Genomic DNA, 24,575 nt, shown 5'->3' with positions numbered 1-24,575 from the left:
AGGGACGGCGCTACCGGGGGCTACCCAGTGGCGTATGCTGGTTTTAACTAGTGGGTAATCTCCGACACTTGATTCATCCACCCACTCCTGAAGTCTCCCTGCAAATTTACCTCAACATCCATACAGGATTTATGAATATATGTGTGAAAAATTTTACCTTATTGTTGCGACCACTGTCGAATAATTGTTGTGATTGCACTTGCAGTTAATCTACGTTTAGAATTTCAAATGATAAAACAAGAGAATATAATAAATCTATAAGAAAAAACCTGTAACAAAGAATATGAAAGGAATGCGGTAGTGAAATAAAAACCCTCAATATTAATTTAAGTGTAAAATTCAAGTTACCCCAGTACCCAGTCACTCGTGCATTCCCGATTTTTGTTTTTATACACGGAAGTTTAAGTTCAAGATCTATGGTACAAGAGATGCTACTGACCTACCTACATTAACTATTTGAAATTTCTCCGGAAAAGATCCCGTTCCAAATATTTTCGCACGCAAATATTGTATTATATCCATTCATTGCCTTTAACTTCAGTGAACACAGCACTAGCACAAATACTAAACCACTAACAGCTAAACAAATATTAAATTCTCGAATCGCTACAACACGCATTCAATTCCCTGCGCCAATCTTCTATTGTGGTTCCTTCCTGCTTGACACAGAATTAAATTCCCTATGGATGTTGAAAAAATCCCTTTCCCAGCTTTATATTCCCTGCGATGCGCGAGGTTCTATAAGTTGGAATCATTGCGTTTTTTGTTTATATATTTTACATTCAAACATCTTTTATCATTATGATCATTATTAATCTAAAGAGGGGGGAAAAGCAACTTAAATTACCTAATATATGTGTACATATATATATAATTTATTTCTGATAGCCACCCAGCGTCGAATAACATGGGTACCTGGGGGAAACCCTGCGGGGTAAAGGCGGTCAGGGGCGTGATGCTGATCACATCACCCCCACTCACGACCGGATCAAGAAAGTGTGGGGCGTTACCCCCACACCCCCTATACGCCTTCATGGCGTGGTGCTAAGCACAGGGGAACACTTTACCTTTTTTTTTTTTTTTAGCTTTCCCTTTTAAAAATTATTCATTTCTGTGAAAGAAGTACTCTCACTGGTTTTGAAGGCTACAAAGAAAGTAATCACGCATTTTAAAATACAAAAATGAAAAAAGTAAGCATATAAATAGTTTAATTACTTCATTAATCGATTGATTAAACTGTTATTTGACGTCGCTTTTCTGCCACTTTTGGCTAATCACTACGAGTGATGATATGACATTGATGAAGGGACATTTACAAAGAACACCCATGCCTAGACCGGTATTCGAACCCTGGAGCTCTGGTGTCGTAGGGAGCTGTGCTAACACTCCGCAATGGAGGTCGGTGTAATAGTTGTTTTTTCCTTTGACAATATCTGTTGAAATAGCAGAGATCAGGAAGACAGAAGCAAACGTAAAATGAGAATTTTCATAGAATTGGTTCGCGAATGTTGTTCAGATTTCTCTGTTTCTCGCGCATTTTCAGATGTATTTTCTCTTCTTTCCTTTTCAGTACGTAATTTGTGAACCCAAAACCTGTTTCCTGATAAATTTCCCTGTCGTAAACAACACAGCTCCTACGATACAAAGGCCATCGGGGAAGAATGGCAGAAGAGGGCGCCACTGCCAGCCGAGGGAACGGCAAAGGCTCTGGGGTGGAGAGTGCGACCGATGGACTCTTTCCAGAAGGAGCTTACCCTTGCCACGGAATAACCGCGCCTGAGAAGCAGTGTTTCCTTCCCCTCCCGTCAAGGGTTTTAAAGGGAGCCGGTGGAATCTCACCATGACGTCACCAGATTCCACCAGCTGGAGAAAAAGCCTCACGGACATTCCGCGGCAAACGGTTGAAAACATTCGCGCGCTGGAAGCAAAGAAATATGTGATTCAAAGATTGGTTTGGAAGAATATTGCGAAGAAATAAAAAACAACTTTTTAAAAAATTATAGCCGGGTCATCTCCGATTACCTAGGTGACCCAGAGTATACGCCGCTGGGGCTACCTGGTAGCCCCCCCCCCTAGATTTTTGTAGTACGGTAGACGCATTTCAACAGAAAACTTAAAAAGTAAAATTTACATTTTCCATTATGAAACTTCCATTGGGGCAAGTACAATGTTCAATGTTCAAGTACATTTTCTAGTTCTGTTAGATGACAATTACTTATTACGATGTGTTCTGAAATCAATGAAGCACTGGTCATTCGATACTAAGTAATTTGCCAATCAGGAGTCCCAAACTTGCTCCGAAATCATCTGCCTGCCTGAAAGATGGACGTATTCAGTAGCTGTGAGATTGTTGTTGGCAGCCTCTGTAAATCGTATCACTATATTTCGGAATAAGTCTAACAGGTGTGAAAAATTATTTTTTATAAGCAGGATGGCATAAATCCAACGTCGTTAACTTGTAATAAGAGGTCCCGAGTTCGACACCCGGTGGAGGCACATTGCACAGTGGTTCGGATCCCCTTTTAAACTGTAGATCCAGTCCCGATTAACCTATCTGTGCATAAAGTGGACTTTAAAAAACAATTCAATTCAATTCCATTAGAAGCTGTAGCTCTCGTCCCGATTAGCCTCTGTGCATATAATAGACCATAATACAAATTCAATCAAGTAATCATTGAAATACGGTGCGAATATCAGCTGGCTTGGGCAATTTTCTTGCTCGCAGTCCTAGTCCTACATGTTAATTAATTATAATTTGTGAGGTTAGGAAATAATTTCTGCAGTACCACCATAGTGGACAAACTTGATTCTGTGCGGGGCCTCCGAGGTATTTATATACGGACCTCATACCAGCTTCCGTGACGTCACAGGATTAGTCAAGTATAGTCGATTTACAACATTTAACATAGTGTATTATAAGAGTATAATATTTATTTTTCTGACTGAATCGTCCTTTCTTATTCGCTCGGAACGTTGCTATCACATCAAGAACATTTCAAATGTTATGTGGTTATAGAAAATACGTAAATAATATTAATAAAAGTAAAATCCAATCTTCACCATTTTGCATAATGTACATTTATTTTCCAAATTACCAAGGGATAAAAGGCGATAGAGATAAAATTTTATACTACAATTGAAACTTACTCTAAGTTCGTGATAATTATTATCATCGTTAATATATAATTGCTATTGAATTGCTGTGGAATAAACACGATTCAAGTTATGCATGCAAAATAATTTTGTAAAAGTCAACATACAGAAGGGTGAGGAAAGAACTTATAAAATTGGAATTTCGTATTAAATAAACTTTCCAACTTTGGAAACTCAATTCCCGTGTGTAATTTATAATTTGAATAAATTTTTAATGTTCTAGAAATCCGGTAAATATTTGGCTGCACAAGCTTGACTGGTTTGGTTGTAAGTTTTAATTTCTTTTTAAATCAGTTTCCACTTTTCGTATTAAAAATTTTACATCGAGCAAAGAGAGAGAACGTACACATACTAATGCAACAAACATACTAGCCTAACTTATTCGAAATACGTGGATGTTAAGAACACTAACCGTAAATGATATAACAGTAATTCAAGCCCATGAAAAGGGATTTACGATCACACGGAAAATGAGAATATTAATGCAAGGAACTTACTTTAATTAAGAAGTCCAAAGCAAAAAGAAGAACCCTATGTTCTATCAGGAGAATATTGTTAGAAGAATTTCTTATCCTAAGTTCCTTTTAATTATAACCCTTTTCGGTAGACAAGCTAGATATAGTAAAAATCAAAAGACAAGTTGTCTTTCAGGATACAGTGTAAGTCTTAGGAATATCCGTGTGTCATTCATTCATCCTTAACAACAACAAGTTACTTGTAACTGCTGGACAAGTATTGAAATTCTACCATGTAAAGTTCGCTGACATATAAGTTGATAATTATATTTTTTCCTTGTTCTTGTGATATTTAGAACAGGTTGACATAAAATCTCGTTCACCTACTTTTACACAGAGCATAAATTTAAATAATGCAATAGGTTTCATGAAATCACAATGACTGACTGTGTAAGTATACGAAACCAATCGTCATTCTTTATGTACTAGTAAATTGTCACTTTAACAACTTGTCTACAGATTTTCGTTCTTCATTTCCAATTACCTTAAATGCTGGTGACACAAGTACATATTTTTGTATAGTTCGCTAACTACATTGCAACAATCATGAAGATCTTCCTGTTTTCAACAGAAATAATCGATAAAGGGAAAATATAACATCCATTACTGAGTACAAAGTATTTGTGAAATAGGTTATTAAAAGTGAACAAAGTCGCAAGATTCTATTGATGTGCATTATATTTCTTTCACGTGATGTATATAATCAAGATCATAATTCTTATAAACCGGAACATAGCTTGAAGAAGTGAATATCCTCTACTGTGGTTGGAAAGTAAATAAGATGTGTAAGACCTGACTTTTGAACATTGAACTACACATTTTAAGACAACGTATAAGCAATAATACGAACATGTAAATAACTATCAACATTTTTCGTGTTAAATAAAGGAATATAATTAGTAGTTACAAGTTCGGCATCCGTGTAATTAATATTACCATACACAAATTCTTAAATGTCGTACTTCGCACTGGCTGAACAAACTTTTTTTTACTAACATGTTTTTAAATGTTGTATTACGTAGAAGGGCATACATTTACTTGCAACTGATCAGGACATAACTATGCTTAATTTGAGATAATAATTATTATTCTTACTCTGAAATAAATACATTTACAGGAACTCTCTTTCGAACAACTCGCTCATTCAAATGCATGTATTTCCCCAAAACACAAGACTAATTTTTTGACGTCATCAGTCCTTTTAACATCACAGGTTGCGGCCCGTATACGAAATACACGAAGTATACGCATCTCGGAGGCCCCGTTTTGTGCAGAAGAATCAATCTTTGAAGAAATTTAAAACTATTGATTCAATTCTGTGCAGTATTTATGCATAATATATTCTGAAAAAAAATCTTCAGTTATTTTCACTAATAAAAATGCCCAGTGCAAGAGTTACGACTATATTCATTGCATTTATGTCAATGTATTTGTCTCCTAGTGGAAGTGATTTGTAATAAAAATATTCTTGTTCCTTGTGAGTGACACCTCCTAAGTGGACGACATTTCAGCATTCCCCATTTTCAGCGCTAATTCAGTCGTTGAACAAGAAAAAGTAAGATATTTCATCATGGCAGAGAAAATGGCATCATTAACATACTTTCTATTCAAGGGTGGTTTGTTTATTTGATGCCTATTTTATTAAGTTAGTGCCGCTTCTCTCATATACGAAAAGCTACAGTGTTTCGCCGCTCCCTACAGTTGTAATTTGAACAGTTTAGAGTTATGGCACACTATGAGGCAGAAAGGAACTCAAAATATAGACCCTTCAGCAGCTGCTTGCAATGGTTGAAATATTTAAAATTGCCTTTTACGAACTTTATAAGCTTTGTGTTTTTTAAATGTGCCCACCCCCATCAACGACTGGTTACGGCAAATCAAGTGTTGCCTTCATAATCGAAATGGTACGAGGGCCACTATTTATATTTTGAGCCTTGGCAACACTGATTGAAGTTAGGCGCGATTTGACGTTTGCACGGAATCGTCTGGCATTATTGACCATATTGACTTCAAATGTTTTGTCAATAGCTTGATTTGTGTTGTATATGTTGCCTTGGAGATTGCGCGACAACAATAAAATGGAATTAACTCGTGAACATTTTCGTGCGATGATTTTTTACGATTTTCGACGTGGATTATCAAGACAAGAGTGCATCGATCAACTTACTTCCACATTTGGCGATGAAGCCCCATCCTTTGCCACTGTGAAACGCTGGTATAACGAATTTCATCGTGGCCGCCATTCGCTCACCGACGAGATTCGCGAAGGTCGTCCAAAATCAGTTGTTGTTCAAGAAAACATTGATGCTGTGCAAAACCTAGTACTGCAAGATCGTCATGTGACATACTGTGAGATTGAGGCAACCATAGGCATTAGTTCCACCAGCATATATAAAATATTACATGATCATTTAGCTGTGAGAAAGGTATGTTCTCGTTGGATCCCACACAATTTGACAAAAACTCAAAAAGACGCTCGCGTCAATTGGTGCAAACAAATGCTCAATAAATACAGTCGTGGTGCTTCAAAAGACGTATATAAGATTGTAACAGGTGACGAATCATGGATATATGCATATGAGCCGCAACGTAAACAGCAGTCGACTGTATGGGTGTTTCAAGATGAACCCAATCCAACAAAAGTTGTTCGCGCTCGAAGCACATCGAAACAAATGGTCGCTTGTTTTTTCGGGAAAACTGGTCATGTGGCAACTGTGCCTTTAGAGGAACGTAGAACGGTCAACTCCGAATGGTACACAACAATTTGTTTGCCAGAGGTCTTCGGTCAAATACGGAAAACAAACAAACGCCGTCGGATCATTCTTCATCAAGACAATGCCAGCTGTCACACATCTCGTCTAACAACCGACTTTATGAACAGTCAAAAAATCGAATTGATGGGTCATCCGCAGTACGGTCCTGATTTGGCACCCAATGACTTCTTCTTGTTCCCGAATGTCAAGAATAAATTGCGTGGACAACGATTTTCGTCGGCGGAAGACGCCGTTGATGCGTTCAAAAACCATATTATGGAGGTGTCTCAAGAAGATTGGAAAAACTGCTTTGACAAATGGTTCGAACAAATGCAAAAGTGTATTGACCATAAAGGAGAATACTTCGAAAAACAATAAAGCAGTTTTCAATGCCAAATTCCTGTTTTTTCATTGTTATGCTCAAAATATAAATAGTGACCCTCGTAATGAGAGGTTGAATTCCATATCTATTCTGTCTTTTGAGAAAGAGCTTGCAAAATATTTGGATTTAAACAGGGTAGTAGCTGCTCATAAAAACAGATGTACCTTATCGTAGTTTCTTGCTGTGGTTACTTTCTTATTTTTGAACAAAAAAGTACTCACATTCTTTACATAGAAAGAGTGTTACGTGTAATATTTATACATATATCCAGCGAGTTGATAATGAGTGTATTTCTTATGGTGTATTTTGTTTACTGTTCATATGAATAGTAACTATGTGATACTATTTCTCTCGATAATGGCTTAGGAAAAGAAAACAATACAATTATTGCATTTTATTTGACATAAAAGATTCGTGCCTGTGGAACAAAATGCAACATAACATCTCAGTGATTTATCTTTGGATCTGACTGTAAAGTATGCCACTGGTAAAATTATACCGTAGTAAAGTATTATGTAATTACCTTTTAGCCGATATTAGTTAGCCCCCCGAGAATTTGACTCCGAAATCTGTAGCCCCCCTACTTATTTTCGACTGGCGCCGTCACTGTTGATAAGCCGTCGAAGAATGCACTGCACTACCGAATCGACAGAGATATGGACTATTTCTCCCTGAAGTAATGGTTCTTCGCATTTTCAGAATGGAAACTGTCATTTCTAAGACATTTTTGACACGTTTCACTTAAAAATTCGAAAATTACATACTTTTCGAACCATTCGAAATTTCCCAACTATTCGGGAATTCAATACATCAGGAAATGACTTCCAGAAATCGAAATCGGGACAGAAATGGGTTTCGATCCCACGCCGAGATCTCATGATCCCGCACACATAAATAGCCGTACGAATTGTAGTATCTCGTTGAACTAATTGTGCTTTATAAAGCAATATTGTACACATTGCACAGAAAATGATAGTGTTTTGTCTTCTCGCATTTTTTGTGAATAATACATACTTCGTATTTGTAGAGCACTGATCTCAGCTCATAGTGTAAATTCTTACATGTACATTTGTAACAATATAAACTGTTAAATATATGTATAATATAGAAATCATGTATTCAAGTGTGCGTTTATTTACGCTATGATTTTCCACTAACTGTTGGAGAAAAATGACGCTGTACATAATAGGTTTTCCAAAATACATGTAGAAGGAATGTAAACAAAACATCAATAAGAAGAACCAACAACATTATTGTACTATTATGTGTTTTCTTAATTTTGTGTGCCTTGCGTGAAGAATAGCTACTGCTTTAGTCAGGACTGATATCTAACGTTCATCATAGTTAACGTTGTTTAAGAAGGGATACGTAGTGAGAAATGAGCGACTTCTACTACATGGATGTCACGTTGTTAGTAACATGTGTTTACACATTATTAGATATAATATAAAATGTACAGTTAACATAATTCATATACGCATTTAGAATAGCATGATTGGCACAAGTTCCGATTGTTTAATTCCGAATTAATCATGGTACACACGCATGTTCTTTACATAGTTCGATGTCTATTTTGTTGAACACATATGTATTTCAATCTTACTGTGTGTGTTTCCTGGAGAACGATTTTCCCTTCCATATACACCCGATATGATTCTTAGTTTACAAGCAGGTATTCGTTTCTTTGATAGGGACTGCTACTGCCATATAGTTAACGTGTGTGGGGTGCGAAGATGTATTGCGTCTATAACTTCATTGCTGGTTACGTTAGGCAACTCCCCAAATGCTTGTTCTGTTAGGTACCAAGAGTGGTTGCTCCCTGCAAGGTGTAGACAACTTTTCAAATCTTAATTCCTCTGGTAAATAATACTAAAGAAAATTATTTCCGTAAGTACTTTCTCCTGTAAATTTGAAGGAATCTGTTTCCCTCATAGGATAATGTTACCTTAAAACACCTAATACTCTTATAATCTTGCAAAATATCATTAAACATTTGGAACTATTGCCACTTCATTTCATTGTGTCATGTGCATATGGCTGAGAGTGTGATATACTTGGTATATAATCCCAGTGTTCTCCCTCAAGAAATAAGTTACTGGTACCAATGCAGAGATAGACAAAATTAAAAATAATTCAAGTACCAGCCCCTTTTCCTCAAGATCCATTTGCTCCCCCCCCTCAAGAAAGCCATGAATCCAATTAAGATAAAGCTACACATTTTGAAATGTGATCTTAAAACATTTTATTTATTAATTAATGTAAGATTGTGTTAAAAGTAATTAATTGTAGCACTTGAATGACATTAGGCTAACTCTATCATATTGCTGCAGATGTTAAAATTTGGCTAGCAAGAGTGCAGAAGGAGCAATTACAGAATACCGGGAGTATCTCCGATTGCTTTCAAATTCAGCATACTCACTAATTTTGGCGTAATAATCACGAATCTGCAGTTAAAAATTGGTGGTCACGTCTAGGGGGTCCGTGAACAAAGTAAATACCGGTGATTTATGAAGGAAAGAACAATTTTTTGAAGTGATTAGCATTCAAAAACTATGTTGATAAATACCCTGAATTTTAACTATGGTTGCCTAACCTAACCTAACCTAACCTTATGTGAATGGTTCGTGCGGCAAGTATGTTTTCCACTGACGCCATATTGTCACATGTAAAGCAACGCTCCATGCAACGGATAGCGAACTTCACTTGTTCACATCATCAATACCATTAGTATCGACAATCATAACGGTAATATATGCGCGGTACTTCACATTTTCTAGACGTGACCGCCAATTTTTTAACTGCAGATTTGTGATGTTGAGTTCAAAATTAGTGAGTATACCAAATTTGAAAGCAATCGGAGATACTCCCGGTATTCTGTAATTATACCGTGCAGAAATTTATAATGCCATGTTTTTATTCTGATTTTCCATTATTATTTTTAAAAAAAGGTAATGAACATTTCCATAAGCGAATTTGAAAGATTTTTTAAAAAAATATATATATATATATATTTTAGAACTGAAGTCGAAAATTCAGAAGTCGGGTGAAAATTTGCACTTGTGACGTTTCTACCCGTGCCGGTATGTATGAGTTCATTAGAAAAATTATGAACCTCAGTTTGCTGAATGTTAATTTCTTCATTGTACATTCATCTGCATAGTTCATTTATTGCTTGTCTACATGCACACACTAAAGGTTCTTAATTAATAAATACTTTATTTTGGAGAATGGTTTTTCTCCCATGTACAGATTTGTTTTCTTTGTGCACACAATACGTATCTCAGCCCAAGGTTCTGTTTACTTAATCCTAATATGATCATTACACCCACACGTTTTCTCCATGAATTAAAATCTAATTGTACAGCTTTTCTTATCACATGCTGTTTTTTGTGCAGAACTATTTTTCATTCTCGTTCCTATGCTATTGTGAGTAATTGTAATGCAACCTGACCTACTTATAGTAGCTTAGGTACATCAGATTTGGTGCTCTTAGTATTATAATTACACACGTTGGTGCTATTTATACGTTTTAAGTAAATTTGAACGCTTTTGCTTGATTGCCCTAGTATTTTCACAATTCCCTTCATGTCCTACACTGAGTGCTTGAAGTTTGGGGGGTGGGGGGGTTGGTATGCCCCCTGCTAGCAAAATATTTGCAAATCATCCCACCAGCTTTTTCATTGCCACCATGTTATATCATAGGAACATCCCCCCAACTAATCCCTTGGCTTGAACAAACATCCCTCCAGCTTTTGCACTTCAAAGGCTGGCTACACTTGATGCATTGTTTTCAATGCATAAGAAAACTTTAGTCAGCAACAGCTTGCAAGCACAACCATTTGCACGTGTTACTTTTCATGATGTAATTGCTTCCAAGATAATATTTCCTTATCCATAAAATACAACAGTTACTTTCTTTCCCTGAACTACAAACTTACTTTCACAGTTATTTTCAGGAACACTCAATCCTCATCCTTCTACACAACTTGCAAAAATCGTAATACAAGGCATGAAAGTGACAAATAATTTCTGCTGTGATTGGTTTACACTCCATTAGGCACTTGGGGTACAGGTGTCCCCCATCGATTTTCATTGCAAGATTGCAACACTGTGAACTATTCTGCATGTGAGTGCTTTTGTGTAGCTGAACGTTCTTTCTTTGTCTTTGTTCTAAACACAGTTGTGCAGTTCTGCTGCACTTGTAAGCCATGTAATATTACAATGCTAATGTTAATCACGTGGTTGGTATATTGTCCTCTACATGTCTAAATACGTAACAAGAAAAAATCAAATGCGTCGAAAGACAGAGCACACTGCAGATTCCGATGTGATACAGAAGGGGAGGACGTAGCTATCTATTAGTGCCTAAAGTGAACATGAAAGTGACCCATGTGACTGAAAGTGTACATGGTACTGCTTTGGTTCTTATGCTGTACTCCAAGCATGCAGGGGGGCAATTTCAATGTTTTTGATTCAAATGTGTATTGGTATACCTATGCATTTTTTTTTATTCTCCTTCATACAGACAAATAATTACATATATTCTGTGTTTCTGTTACATATATTATTGCTACATTCTAGTAGACTTAACTATGGTCTCAAAATGTTAAAACTTTCTTTGTAACTAGTTTTAAAATAATACTTATTTTTTAATCCATATTCTAAGAAAGTTAAAATAGAAAGTGCATAAATGTTTGTAGAGCTAGTATTTTGGTACTATTTTCAACCCAGAGGTCCCAGTGTTGTGTCTAGGAAGCAGGGACAAAGTTTATTTTTTGTGAAAAGAAATAGTTTCTTGAAAGTTATTCTTTTTCTTGTGTTAACTAAAATATATGCATTCCCTTTATAAACATGGTTATATAAAATATCGTGAGGTATGATTTGTAAATCTACTATGCTTAATATCCCAGGTAACATAGGCGTGCACACCCTTTGATTGGGGGGGGAGCAAAAGCGTTGATGAAAGTTCAGTCGAAAAAAAAAAAATTATCTCACTGTTTTAATTTCATTCCATTGATGTATGTATATAATAATGCAGCAACATAGAGACAGCATAACAAATAAATAAATTGTCTCTGAAATGTGCCATGCTCCTTTTTTTTCCAAACAATTGTTTTCATGCATTTAAGACTAAACTGTTTAGCAGCAAGAGTCTGAAGTACTTGGTAGTTATAACTTCTAATTCTGGTAATTTACAATGCTTTATAGAAAACAACAAAATTGCGACCGAAGCTGGCAAGAAAATTTTTTGATCTAAATTTTTGCAAACTGAAAACAATATTGATTTAATATGGTACAAAAAATTTCATGGGGCGCCATGGCATTCTCTTTTACATTTTTTTCATTTGGATAGTTCGGCACCCAGGGCCAACTCCCGCCAGCCCCTAGTTACGGGTCTGAACTTGAGAAGACTGTAAGAAAGCAGATACTGCGAGTGAAGTGAGCAAGAAAAATTTACAAAATATATTTTCATTTGTATAAAATTTGATATCGAGGGTGCTCTTGGTCGTGTGGAAGGAATAATGCAAGAAAGATGTGAAAACTAATTCCATCTTGAGTATCCTTTTGTCCTGCTACTCTTAGATTCTACTAGGGGTGTAAGGGTTGACCTTCCACATAGTACACCCAATTGTCAACCTCAAATCCACATAATACACCCTGGACTGCATTTTGCAGACTAACGAGGTTCTAGTGACTGGCACTATGGCCAGTATAATTTTGTGTGTGTTGTCCTGTTTTTTGTCCTTGTGTGTGTTTAGTGCCCGTTTACAGCCTCAGCTTTTAACAGAAGTCAGAATATTTTAGTAACACGACATTGCAATTATGTTATGTTAGTTATGGTAAGGGGCTCGACCCCGTATAATGTGACGGGTTCAAAATAGCCTAAGTGCTGATGTACCCAAAATTTTGTATTCAAATTCTAATTCTTAGACTCTACTAGCCTTGCTTTCTTTTACCTCAATGTTTGCCCCCCTTGCCCCCTAGTATTGATTTCCTTCAAAGGTTGAGGAGGGGCAATGCCTATTGCCTCCCCTGTAGTTGCTTTGAACTTTAATCGGCTTGAAAATACTTTATTTTCTATAAGAGTATAATATCGTTTAATTACGGCGATAAGATTCCTCTACACTAAATTTCTAGGTGAAAGTATAATAATGTAGGAACATGGACGTTTGGAAGGGGGAGCAAGAAATCGAATGTCAATCTAAAAGTATATATTTCACATGCATAATTTGATTTCAGTCATAGAAATTTACATTAATGCGGTAATTTCAAATACAAGTGGTGTTTTTGAGGGGGCAATATACCCCATGGAAAAATATCTTACTTGTCCCTCTGTTGCAAAAATCTGCGGACGTCCATGATTGGGCAGGGGACAATTGCCCCCCGTGCGCACACCTATGCCAGGCAAATATATTTGGAAATGTCCATTGTTTAACCTACACATCAGGTATTTTTTTTAAATCCAAAACTTTGTTTTTTTTTAAAATTTATTATTATTACTGAAAGCAAAAATGGCTGGTACAAGAGTAAAAGCGTATACTTGAAATATGCAAGAGTAAAGCAATATATTGTCACCAATTCCAGCCTTGAAGTTGTAACATTCACTGGCACGTGGGGGCCAAAGTTCATTCTTTGTGAAAGATTTTTCTAAACATATTCTTCTTTAAGTGCTAAAACATGTGTGCCTTTTATGAGCATGGCCTTATAGTAAGATCTCTATGGGACAAAATAAGGTGTGGTTCATAAATCTCCAGATCTTACTTTATGAAATATTAAATATTATTCATAGTACTATTTTGTTTCTAATTATACACTGAAAACCGTCCTGATTTTGCAGCTAACACTGCTTAAAGCTGTCTAGCATTTAAAGATTAAGGATTAAAAGTTAATTATGTGAACAAGTTGTTATTTTGCATAGATACAATGATTTTTGTGTAGGTGTAAATCATGTCCCAAAAAACATTAATGTGAGAACTTGCTCATAGGGCCATTCCATATCAAATCATCCAATTGATAATAATTGGTTGCATGACCATTTTTGAAAAATGTACTGTATATAGTAGGGTTTAAGTGATGCTCGAACCTTGGCTAACCTCCACGTAACCTTTATGCCCAATGTGCACCCCAACAGATCATGTACCTCCATGGTGTGTAAGCATAGTATGTAGGTAATAGGTGGGAATTAATAACAATTGTCAAAAATTGAATTTTTAAATGAATGTGTTTAGTCCAAGACTTGAAATTTACAAAACTTCTTGTTAGAATATCATCCAATATCTAATGAGTGCTCTTAGGCTAAGCCTAAACTGTCAGATCAGCTGAAAGTATACACTATTTTGGTCTAAATATATTTGAGATTGTTTTGTGTTCATTCTCAAAAGTTTGTATTTTTAACATTTTTGCATGCATTAATTTTTATATCAGTGTGTAAATAAATATTAGTATTGGAATTATTCTGGAATCCTGGATGTAGGAATCAATTAAATACTTATTATTTTTCAAAACCGTACATCAATACTGTAAGATTGTCCGGGATAATATTGATTGGTGATATTCTTTACACCATTGTATATTATTCACATATAAAGTTATACTTATCAATGTGTTTCTCCAAATCCTACACCCCCCATCAAATCATACACACTGGGAAAAGAAAGAAACATGTAGAATCTAAATTTTGTTTTGTTGACCTATGGCAGCTAGGAACGACCCAAATGATGTCAAGTTTAGTGCTCTTTGTGCATAAACGTCCAATATTTAACCCGTCCAAGCTATCCTGTTGTTGTGCTTTAATATATTAATTCTTAGGTTTAGGAGAATGTAATTTTCAAGAACTTATGACTTGCTACACAATCTTAAAGCTTTGCTAAACACATTTTTGTTATCGATTTACACAAGAAACTCTTACTTTCAGTTAAAATAACGTTTGAATAGCCACTCTATAGCACTCCAATGTAAAGCTTACGGCAACCAAGTGGCGAACAAAATTCCTTTGGGACGCATCAAGGGTGCCACTGCCACCATTCGCACAGGTTCTCTCAATGACATGACGTCATCCCTAGTTCATTTACAGTGGAGTTCTCATGGCTCCTGTTTTGTAAACAGTCAATCTCATATGTTACCTTCAGCGGACATTTTTGCAATGAAAATAAAACACTTGGGCTACACAATATGTCTGCCTCCTGCAGGAACTAATTTAGTATTAGAGAAGCTACATGGTAGAAAAGAATCCCAAGTGACATCAGCAATTATTTAGATTTACCAAAAGAAAGTTTTCATATCTTGTCTGTAACAAATGTCAACAATACAATTCTAGAACATCCCAAAAATAGAAAGGGAAACCAGTGGCCTTATGACAGTTTTCAGTTAAAGAAAACTCCATAGAAAACTACATTTCCACAGCTCCAAACAAAATTTGTAATGTGAAAAATAAACTAAATAGACAAAACACTAGTCACAGTCTGGATATGACTCATGAGGACCCCGGGGCACACTACTCAGGTGGGGGTCCCATACTGCTTATACAGGGTGTTTCTGTGACCATGTTACAGACTTGCAGGGATGATGGAAGGGAATTTTTTGCCATTGGTTCTGATATAATGCACAGATCTATGTACTAAATGGGCATGCACCACTGTTGGATGATTTGAAATGGAATGACCCATGAGGACTTGAAGAAAATTTTCAACACATCTAAACCTTGAACAAATGTTAACAACGGAAAGAAGTAATGATTTTAATATTTGTTCATGACTTGTAGAGCATCCTTCACCTTTTCCTAAAAATCGCTGAATGAAGAACATTTTTTACCTTCATGACCACCAATGTACAGATATTGTATATCCATGAGTCTTTTGCATTCAAAATATTTAATGGTGTTTTTGAAAATTAATATAGAATTTTGTTTTATTTACAGGGAAGTCAAGAGAGAGAAAGATTCCAGGGTCTCTGCAACTTACTTTAAGAATCATATGATTGAGTGTTTGAAGACCATGTTTGGAGAGGTACAGTATAGTGTTTTTACATAATATTCAGGGAATTGCTGACAAGCAGATTACACAATGTCACAAGTATGTTAAAATGGAGATTTAGTCATTATTTACTAATTACTTTAACTCTCAAGAGATGGTGCTTGGGTTGATCGCACGTGATGCCCCTTTTCAGTACCTTTCAGTGTTGCATTTAATTGTGATACAGATTCCTGAAACCACAGATACAAGAACTGGTCCTTTTCACTCATGACACCACTCTCGCATAACTTTGTGAGCTTAGGTGCCACATGGCTGTTTGACTACTATAGAAGTAGTGTCATTTTTTTTTTTTTTAAGTTTTTGATTGGCAGAATGTAGAATATAGAGGTGATTTTTTTTCCATGAAGCTTTTCTGTGTCCCCTGATCCCTGTGCAATATGAAAACTTGTGTTGTTTTATTCTAGGCCTATTCCAAATGCAGACAGACAGGGAGTGTCAGGGTGATGTCACAGATATCCATGAAACTGAAATATATTATTCTAGATACAAAATTATGACACACATATTTTTTTGTCTTGCAAAAAGAAAAGAAAAAAAAATTGCCCAACTTAGGCTGCTCCAAAATTTGGGGCCAAATTTTCACAAGTTTTGGCGCAAAAAATTGTAAACTGCTGTTTCTCAGAAACTATTAAAGATATTTGGATTCTGTTTTTTTTTAATCTGAAAGTTTATTGAAACCCTTTTCAAGTGCATATACAACGAACTTTATATGCAGCTTTTGGGGTGTGCTATGAATGAAATTAAAAAAAAAAAATTGCCCCCTTTTCGACCCCCAAAATTTCGAAAAAGCCACCCTCAAAAAATTTGCAAAATTTCAGGGAAGTTACATCAATACCTCAAGTTGAACATTTCACGGGGTGTATATGCCTGGTTGTAGTTTTACACAATATTTTAATAAGAACATTGACAAGCTGAAAACTTAAACGTAAGATTTTTTTTTATTAAAGCTAGGCAATGTGAACTCCCAGTACCGGTATTTCATATGTTTGTTCTGTTCATGAAAGCTTTTTCAACACAGGCAGTTTCAGTATCAGAGATGGCATGCAGTCTTCCAGATTGTCCAAGGGGGTGTGGTGGAGAAATAACTTACAGAATATTTTGCAAAGGTATCACGCACTGATGTTCTTCTTGCCTAATTCTATCAGGAAATGTATAGCCCTTTGCAGGTCCACGTGGCAGCATGAACTTTATGTGTACTTTCTGCATCTCAAAGTACACTTTAGTTGCTTTTGCAACCCACCAGCAGTCATCATACATAACAACCAAAAACGTTCCCACTTTGATGTCGTGAATTCTACAATATTGCATAACATGTGAGCTGTTTCCAATAGTAACATTCACTTTTTGTTTCTCATGCTGGGCAGTTCTTGCAATGGAAACTGCAATATCATTTTCAGTTCCCTCTGCATGCCACACGTGGCTTTTTTGAATCATTCGCACTGCCTGCACATGTTCCCACTCTTTGTGTTTCTCATCACGGAATGTTTAAATCTCTGCAGATGGAATGTAAATCAGTGTAACAGCTGATGTATATGTCTGAACAACAGTCTGAAATTCTTCTGCAGCCTGAATGCACTTAATATGCCCTGCTGATAAATTGTGCCATGTAGCAAGGTGCTTAACTGAACCTCCAACACCGTCACATGGTGATTTTCCATGCCCAGTGGCTGTGAAAATCCATTTCTTGCTTGGAAATTGGAGTGCTCCAAGTTCATGCAGTTGATAACGATTTTTGAAGTGACTTGCAGCCCCATCTGATATGACTGTTAGTGATGAAATTGCACTGCCATTCTCACTAATACAGGTAATGATTTTCTTAACAGAGCATGCGCTGAGTCATGGGTGGTTTCATCTCTTACAATGGCAAAACTTCTTGTACAATCTCCCTTATACGCTACTGCAGTGAATATAGACACCTGGTCGTTTTTCCAGTGGTAGCTTCGTATCTCATCTCGTAGAAGAACTGTCCAGTTTTCAGCAAAATCAACATGAAGCACCAAGTGTTGACTTTCTACTTGTGCACTTATCTTTTCTTGTGCCACTGCTTTTCTTTGAATGTCTTTCACGTGCAAGTGTGAGACAGCTTTGACTGTCCATTTAGCAATTTCACTAATGAACAGATCTACTGGAACTGTCTTTTTAATAAGGTCCAGTGGCGGCTGGCCAAGTGCAACAAGTGCAGATGTTTTCACCTAATTTTCAAATTAATATTGACATTTTTCATTTGCTTGTTAAATGAAACTATTTCCCAGCAGAACGCACACGATAATACTCAATAATACGCCGCTCGGCGCTACGCACGTGAAGAGTTCGTCGTAGCATAAAACAACCCAAGAGCAAATGCCGCCAGGTTGCGGAAAACTTAGCCGGTTGTCATGGCAACGGTGACGTCACCTAGCGTTGGCCTTGAACGGGTGTCGCCTCCTACGTGAAGCAGTTCTCTCGTCGGAGAAAACATTGCATCCATTATTGTGGCAAAATCTTTGCGTTCTCGCGAGATCTTGTTCCGCGTGTGTGTTTCGCGTTTCCTATCGTGTGTTGTGTTCATGTGTTGAGCTGTGGTTTCTACAATGAACCCAGTAAATGACTTAGTGTGTAATTTGTTGCAGACACCATTTTCCAGATGGACGGATGAAGACAAAAAAGACGTTTTAAATTGTGGGGGGCCCACTGACATTCTTCAAATATCAGTTAAGCGAGAGAACAAAAAGGCAGGGAAATCGTACAACATTAAATTTAAAAGTTCCTGGTTTGTCGACTTTCCTTGGTTGTGTAGTAGTCGTTATTTGCAATCGTTGTTCTGCTGGCTTTGTTTACTGTTAGTAACAAATACAATGTGTGGAATAAAGAAGGGTATAACGATTTTGTCAATATAACGCGTTCTCTGCATAAGCGCAATGATTCGATGGAACATTTAAAGTGTAAATTACAATTCAAAGTTTTTGAAAAAAACAGGAATACCATAGCAGATGCCCTTCAAGAAAATAGTAGGCTTTTAAATGTACGGTTCAATGAAAATGTAAGATTAAATAGGCTTTTCCTACAATTAATAGTTGACGCAATGCTGTATTTATGTAAACAAGAACTTGCGTTCAGGGGTCACGACGAAAGCGTGTCTTCGCTTAATCGTGGGAATTTCAAGGAACTTGTTGCATTATTAATATCGAGAAGTTCGTTAGAAATACAGAACCATTACAAAACAAACTTCTTCACCTGTTATTTTAGGCACGAGCCGCTACTGATAAGGTCCCCATTCTCCCAGAGCGCAAAAGATATTTCCTCACTGTCTTCTTCTTCATCAGTTAATCCCAGAGACTCTGAACTGATTCCATCACTCCTGGGACATTCACCACATTCGCCAAGAAGACAGGAATCTGTTGGTGGTGAACACACTATACAAGCCTTTGTAGGTGTTGCAATAATTCACTCATATTGGTGGGTAAAGAGCTGCTGTTGTTTTTCACTGCTATAGAACAAAGATCGAAATTGGCACAGTATATGCAGACACACACTTCCCGTGCAGGATGAGGAATAACCCATCTGGGCCGTAGAGAATGAAACTTGGAACGACCTATTTTAATATCAGGGTGGTCTTCGGTAAATTTGCGGTAAACCTCTTGAACAGTCCTAGATAGATAACATTTTGGTTTTAGAAGTTTCACACCATTTTCTCGTATTGCAATCACATCTTTTGCATTTGGACTTTGAACAGAACAGTCGACATCATCACTCAGAAAGTAGCTTCTTGCTAAATCAGTATTTGCAAATGGGAGTGGGTGTCCTTGGCAGGGATCTGGTGTGTGATATACTCCTTTCATTCTCCTAATTTGCCATGATTTGTCGATCATGTGTTTTGTTGTCTGTGGTATTGTGCTTAGTAGTTGCTTTTTTATATTCCTGTTGGCACAATTGTCAGTAGCCACACTTTTTCATGATACGAATTGCATGAAGCAAAAGAATCACCGATCTTGTGGCACCAATCTGCACATTTACCACATTCTTCTGATTCAGACTCATTGGCTTTAGTTGTCATTGGCTTTAGTTGACACAATATTGATATAATAGATTTTTGATAATTTGGAACCTGTACTAGTCTCAAATTCTGTTGCCAGCTGCTGACATTTCCTGCTTAGGTAGGCTTTTCTTCTGTCTGGTCTCACAAGACGAGGTGTTTTCAAGGGACTCACATTCATTTCAAGGTTAGATATGGTTGCATTCAATGTATCTGTCTCTTCCTGTTTTGCACTGTACAGTTTATCATCATGAAACACTCAAAATTCTCTTCCCAAAGTAACTCTTTCTTCTTCAAACAATGAACCGTCAGAAGATTCTACACATACTCCAGCTTGCTGAACAATGACATCAGTCCGCACAGAATAAATGTCACAGTATCGACGGTAACAGTTAAAACAAACTAAAGTATCATCATTAATGTCCTCACGTTTAAAATCAGTTCTCAGCAACACTGACATATGTTCAATTTGTCTGAACTTCCAACTCTTACTTTGATACACACATTTTTTTTAGGCCTGTTCTCAAAGTCAGGATACTTTATTCTTTTCTCAGAAAACATTGCTTTTCCACTTGTAGACATCTTCTTCATGACTCAAAACTCAAGCTCAGAAGGAATTAACAGCAATTTGTCTGAAACAAAAAGAAACAAATGAACATGTGAATATGAAAAACAAATGACTTCTAGTATGTTCTATAAATAAGAAATGTACATGATCAGCAATATGATGATATATACCAATTACACAATTACATGAATTGTTTGGTTATAGACTCTTATGATGTATATTTCTTGATTGTTTTGCATTTAAAAGTTGTATATTGTTTACCAATAATAACCTGATGAAATAAGGTTTGTCTCCTTCAATATTACGATTGTGTTTAAGTTTTCAGCTTGTCATTGTGCGTATTAAAATATTGTGTCAAACTACAACCAGGCCTGTACACCCTGTGAAATTTATATATGTTCAACTTGAGGTATTGCTGTAACTGCCCTGAAATGTTGCAAATTTTTGAGGGTGGCTTTTTAAAGATTTTGGCCCCAAACTTTGAAGCAGCCTAAGTCGGCCAAAATTTTTTTTGGTGAAACAAAAAAAATATGTGTATAATTTTGTATCTAGAATAATATATTTCAGTTTCATGGATATCTGTGACATCACCCTGACAGATTTTCTCAAATCTGCCTGAATTGAAATGGATTTGCTCTCTATGCATTCTAAATTTCAAAAGAATCATTTACGATGTATTCTTCTGTTTGGGAAGATGTTAGAGATTGTCACCACCCAGTGTGGAAAATTTAATTGCTTCATAAACTTCAGGAAGAAGAAAAAAGCTTCTGGTCCACAACACCCATGTGTCACCTCTCACGTCACCATTACGTGTACCACAGCTCACAGGTTAACATGCATGTTTCAAATTTCTAATTCTTATTATGACAGTTTGGATTTTTATGATGTCATATTTGTAATCTGGCCTAGTTTTCCTTCATCATCCTTTGCCACTTCCTGCCTCTGGCTGGGTTGGCATAGAAGTCAAGCCTCTCCATTTTCTTCTGGTCTTCCACCATTCCTCTCTTTCCACGATGTTCCAATCTTGTCCTCTTCTTCTAACACTCATCTGCTCTTTCCACCGACATCTTGGTCACCCCTTTGGCCTTATTACCACTCCTTGTGCATGGTAAGCTCTTACTGGCAGTCTTTCTGCACCCATCCTTTTCATGTGTCCGAACCATCTCATCTGTGCCTACCCGATAGAGGCACATAGTGGTTTGGATTCCACTTTAAACTGTAGGTCCAGTCCCGATTAGCCTTACTGTGCATAAGGTAAACTTTAAACACCAAATCAATCCAATCCAATCATCTGTGCCTGATCTATCCTGTCCTGAAGCTTCACCACACCCACTGTCTGTTGGATCTCCTCATTCCTTATTCTATCCCTTCTAGTCTTCCCCAATATACTCCTTAAAATTTCATCTCCACTGCCTGCATCTTTCTTTTGTCTCTCTCTGTCATTGTCCAAGTCTCTGCTCTATACATAATTATTGGTACATAGTATTTATTACATATTACCTTCTTGCATTTCATAGGTACATTCCTGTTCCATATTAATCTTCGAACACTTTGATAGAGTCCATCACCCATTTGTCCTCTTGTGTTTACTTTCTCATTTATTCTTCCACTTCTCTCAATTATGTTTTCCAGATATTTGAAGTTCTCCACTACCCTCATCTCTTCCGTGTCTATCTTTATTCTTGGTTCATTTCTGACTCTTTTCTGCACTGAATTTCATTCCTGCTCTTCTGATTTCCTCATTCCAACTATCAAGCTGTCTCTGTACTTCTTCTTCCCTGTTCCCCCATATTACTAAGTTATCAGCGAACAACAGGGTCTCCATGTCTTCCTCTCCTATCTTCTTTCCCACTTATTTGTTAATAACATCCATTGTAATTATGAAGAGCAGTGGGGAAAGAGCACTTCCATGTTTTAGTCCATTACTTATACTCCATTCTTCCCACTGGTGTCTTCACACAGCTCTGGTTGACCTTGTATGTGCTCTGCACTCTGCACACTATCTCTTCCTCGATTCCTTTCTCTCTTAGAGCCTTCCAAATCTTTGTTCTGTCCATGCTATTGTATGCCTTTTCTACATCTAGGAATGCCATAATCAAATCATTTCCATACTCGTAGTGCCTTTCCTGTAATTGCCTTATGGTGAATATCAGATCTGCTGTTGATCTGCCTCTTCTAAATCCATACTGTTCCTCTCTCATGTTCAGCTCTGTTACTTCCCTTATTATTTTCTCTAATATTTTCTCATACACCTTTGCTGAGTGTCACATAAGTGTTATTCCTCTGTAGTTTTTACATTCCTTTCTGTCACCCTTCTTGAATATGGGAACTATTAGTCCCTTTGTCCAATCTCTTGGCACTTCTGTCTCTTACTCATTACTCTGTGCAGCCAATGCACACCAATCACACTTGCTCCTAGTATCATTTCCACTGCACTTCATCTACTCCAGGTGCTCCACCTCTTCATTCTCTTCAGTGCTTCCTCCACTTCTTCATGTTCATTTCTTTTTTTCACTTTCAGCATTTACTCGAAATGATTTCTCCACATTCTCCTTATTTCTTCATCCTCTACTACCACGTTTCTCCTTTCATCTCTGAGCTTAGAGCTGTCTCCTCTTTCTCTTCTCCTTTCCCTCACTAATCCATACAGTACTTTCTTGTTCCCATCTACATCTTCTTCTAGCAATTTGGCCCATTCTTCCATGCACTTTCTTCTTCCCTCCTTTACTACTGTTCTTGCCTCTTTCTTCTTTTCCACGTACTCTTTTCGTGCATTTTGTGATTTAACTTTAAACCATTTTCTAAATGCACCATTTTTGGTTTTCACTGCCTGTCGAGTTCTTTTATTCCACCATGGCATTTCTTTCTTCTTTCTTTTCTTGCTTTTTCTTTCACATTCCTTTTTGCCTGCTTCTACTAATTATGTTTTAAATCTTATCCATTCTGTGTCTACTCCTTTGGGTTCATCTCTTGGTACTTTAGCATGCAATATTTCTTGATGTTTCTCTTTTATCATCTTTTATCCTTCGATTTCCACACTTGTATCCTTCTCTCTTTTACTTTCAATCCCCTCACATCTCTTGTGGTCACTGTCAAAGTTCTCACTGGGTATTGCTTTAATGTTATTCATTATCTTCATTACTTCCTTGTTTACCAATATATAATCTATTACAGACTTTCGTTCATTATTCCAACTGTAACTTGTAATCTTATGGCTGTCAAATTACTTCTAAAACCACTCATTCTTCTGTCCCCATCCATCTGCTCCAAGTACTTCCGTATATGCTTTCCTGTGCATTAAAATCACCCATTACAATTTGCCATTCTTTTCCTACATGTTCTTCCAAGTTTTCTTTCTTTTCCTTGTCTAAGTTAATTTATGCATACATGTATTTCTCGCTTTTATAAAGATGATTACACTGGTTTTATTGGTCATATAAATGCATATCTTTTGCTGTCTTTTAACTTTGGTCATATTTAGGTGTTTTTAATATTTCACCTGTTATTATTTGTAGAATCGTGCAAGATTTTTTCTCATTTGGTCATGTCATATACTTCCAGGTTTACCACCAATTCCCTTCTTATAAATGTTTATTAAACATTTTGCAGATGTCTGATGGAGGTTTGTGTGACACGTTGAGACCATAACTATCAAATAACATTCTAACCTCTTCGGTATACATATTTCTATATGGAACACATTTTTCATTGCTTTCTCCTTTATTTCTTCATCCACTTTTTCTTCATTTTTTTCTTTTTTAGTTTTTGATTTAACTACCAGATGTATAAGCTTAAATTTGCTGTTTTGTAGTCAGAAGAACACATGGTTTGTTCATAGAAAGCAACAAGAAATTTATTCAAAGTACTTGCCCTCGCGAGCTACACATTTTACCCACCTCTTGGGCAATTTGTGGATACCACGCCAAAAAAGTCCTCCTCTTTCGAGGCAAACCACTCATCAAGCCATTTTCGGACATCTGCATACGAATCGAAGTGCTGCTCAGTGAGGGCGTGGCCCATAACGAAAACAGATGGTAGTCGGGAGGGGCCAGGTCTGGTGAATAGGCAGGATGGGGTACACCTCCCAGTTGCGTGTCTACAAGTAGTTTTGGACCAGTCTTGACATGTGCGATGGGGCGTTGTCGTGGAGGAAAATCAGC

At 36.8% G+C, this 24,575-nt stretch overlaps 1 protein-coding gene across 2 annotated transcripts in view; it reads left to right on the top strand.

Moving 5' to 3' along the window:
- Window positions 1-24,575, top strand: part of LOC146000353 (ribonuclease P protein subunit p14-like) — a 55,619-nt gene that overhangs the window by 18,559 nt on the left and 12,485 nt on the right. Inside the window, exons 1-2 of one of the 2 annotated variants that reach the window (XM_083137900.1) lie at window positions 7,997-8,213; window positions 15,721-15,808. In XM_083137900.1, coding sequence (XP_082994026.1) covers window positions 8,182-8,213; window positions 15,721-15,808 — 120 coding nt within the window. In that variant the 5' untranslated portion in view covers window positions 7,997-8,181. Of the gene's footprint in view, window positions 1-7,996; window positions 8,214-15,720; window positions 15,809-24,575 lie in introns of those variants that run through there. The other variant, XM_083137899.1, reaches the window with a different exon arrangement.

The sequence above is a fragment of the Lepisma saccharinum genome, chromosome 16 (assembly GCF_977018435.1).
Source record: "Lepisma saccharinum chromosome 16, izLepSacc3.1, whole genome shotgun sequence".
NCBI classification, from domain to species: Eukaryota; Metazoa; Arthropoda; class Insecta; order Zygentoma; family Lepismatidae; genus Lepisma; species Lepisma saccharinum.
This window is presented reverse-complemented; position numbering and strand designations above follow the sequence as displayed.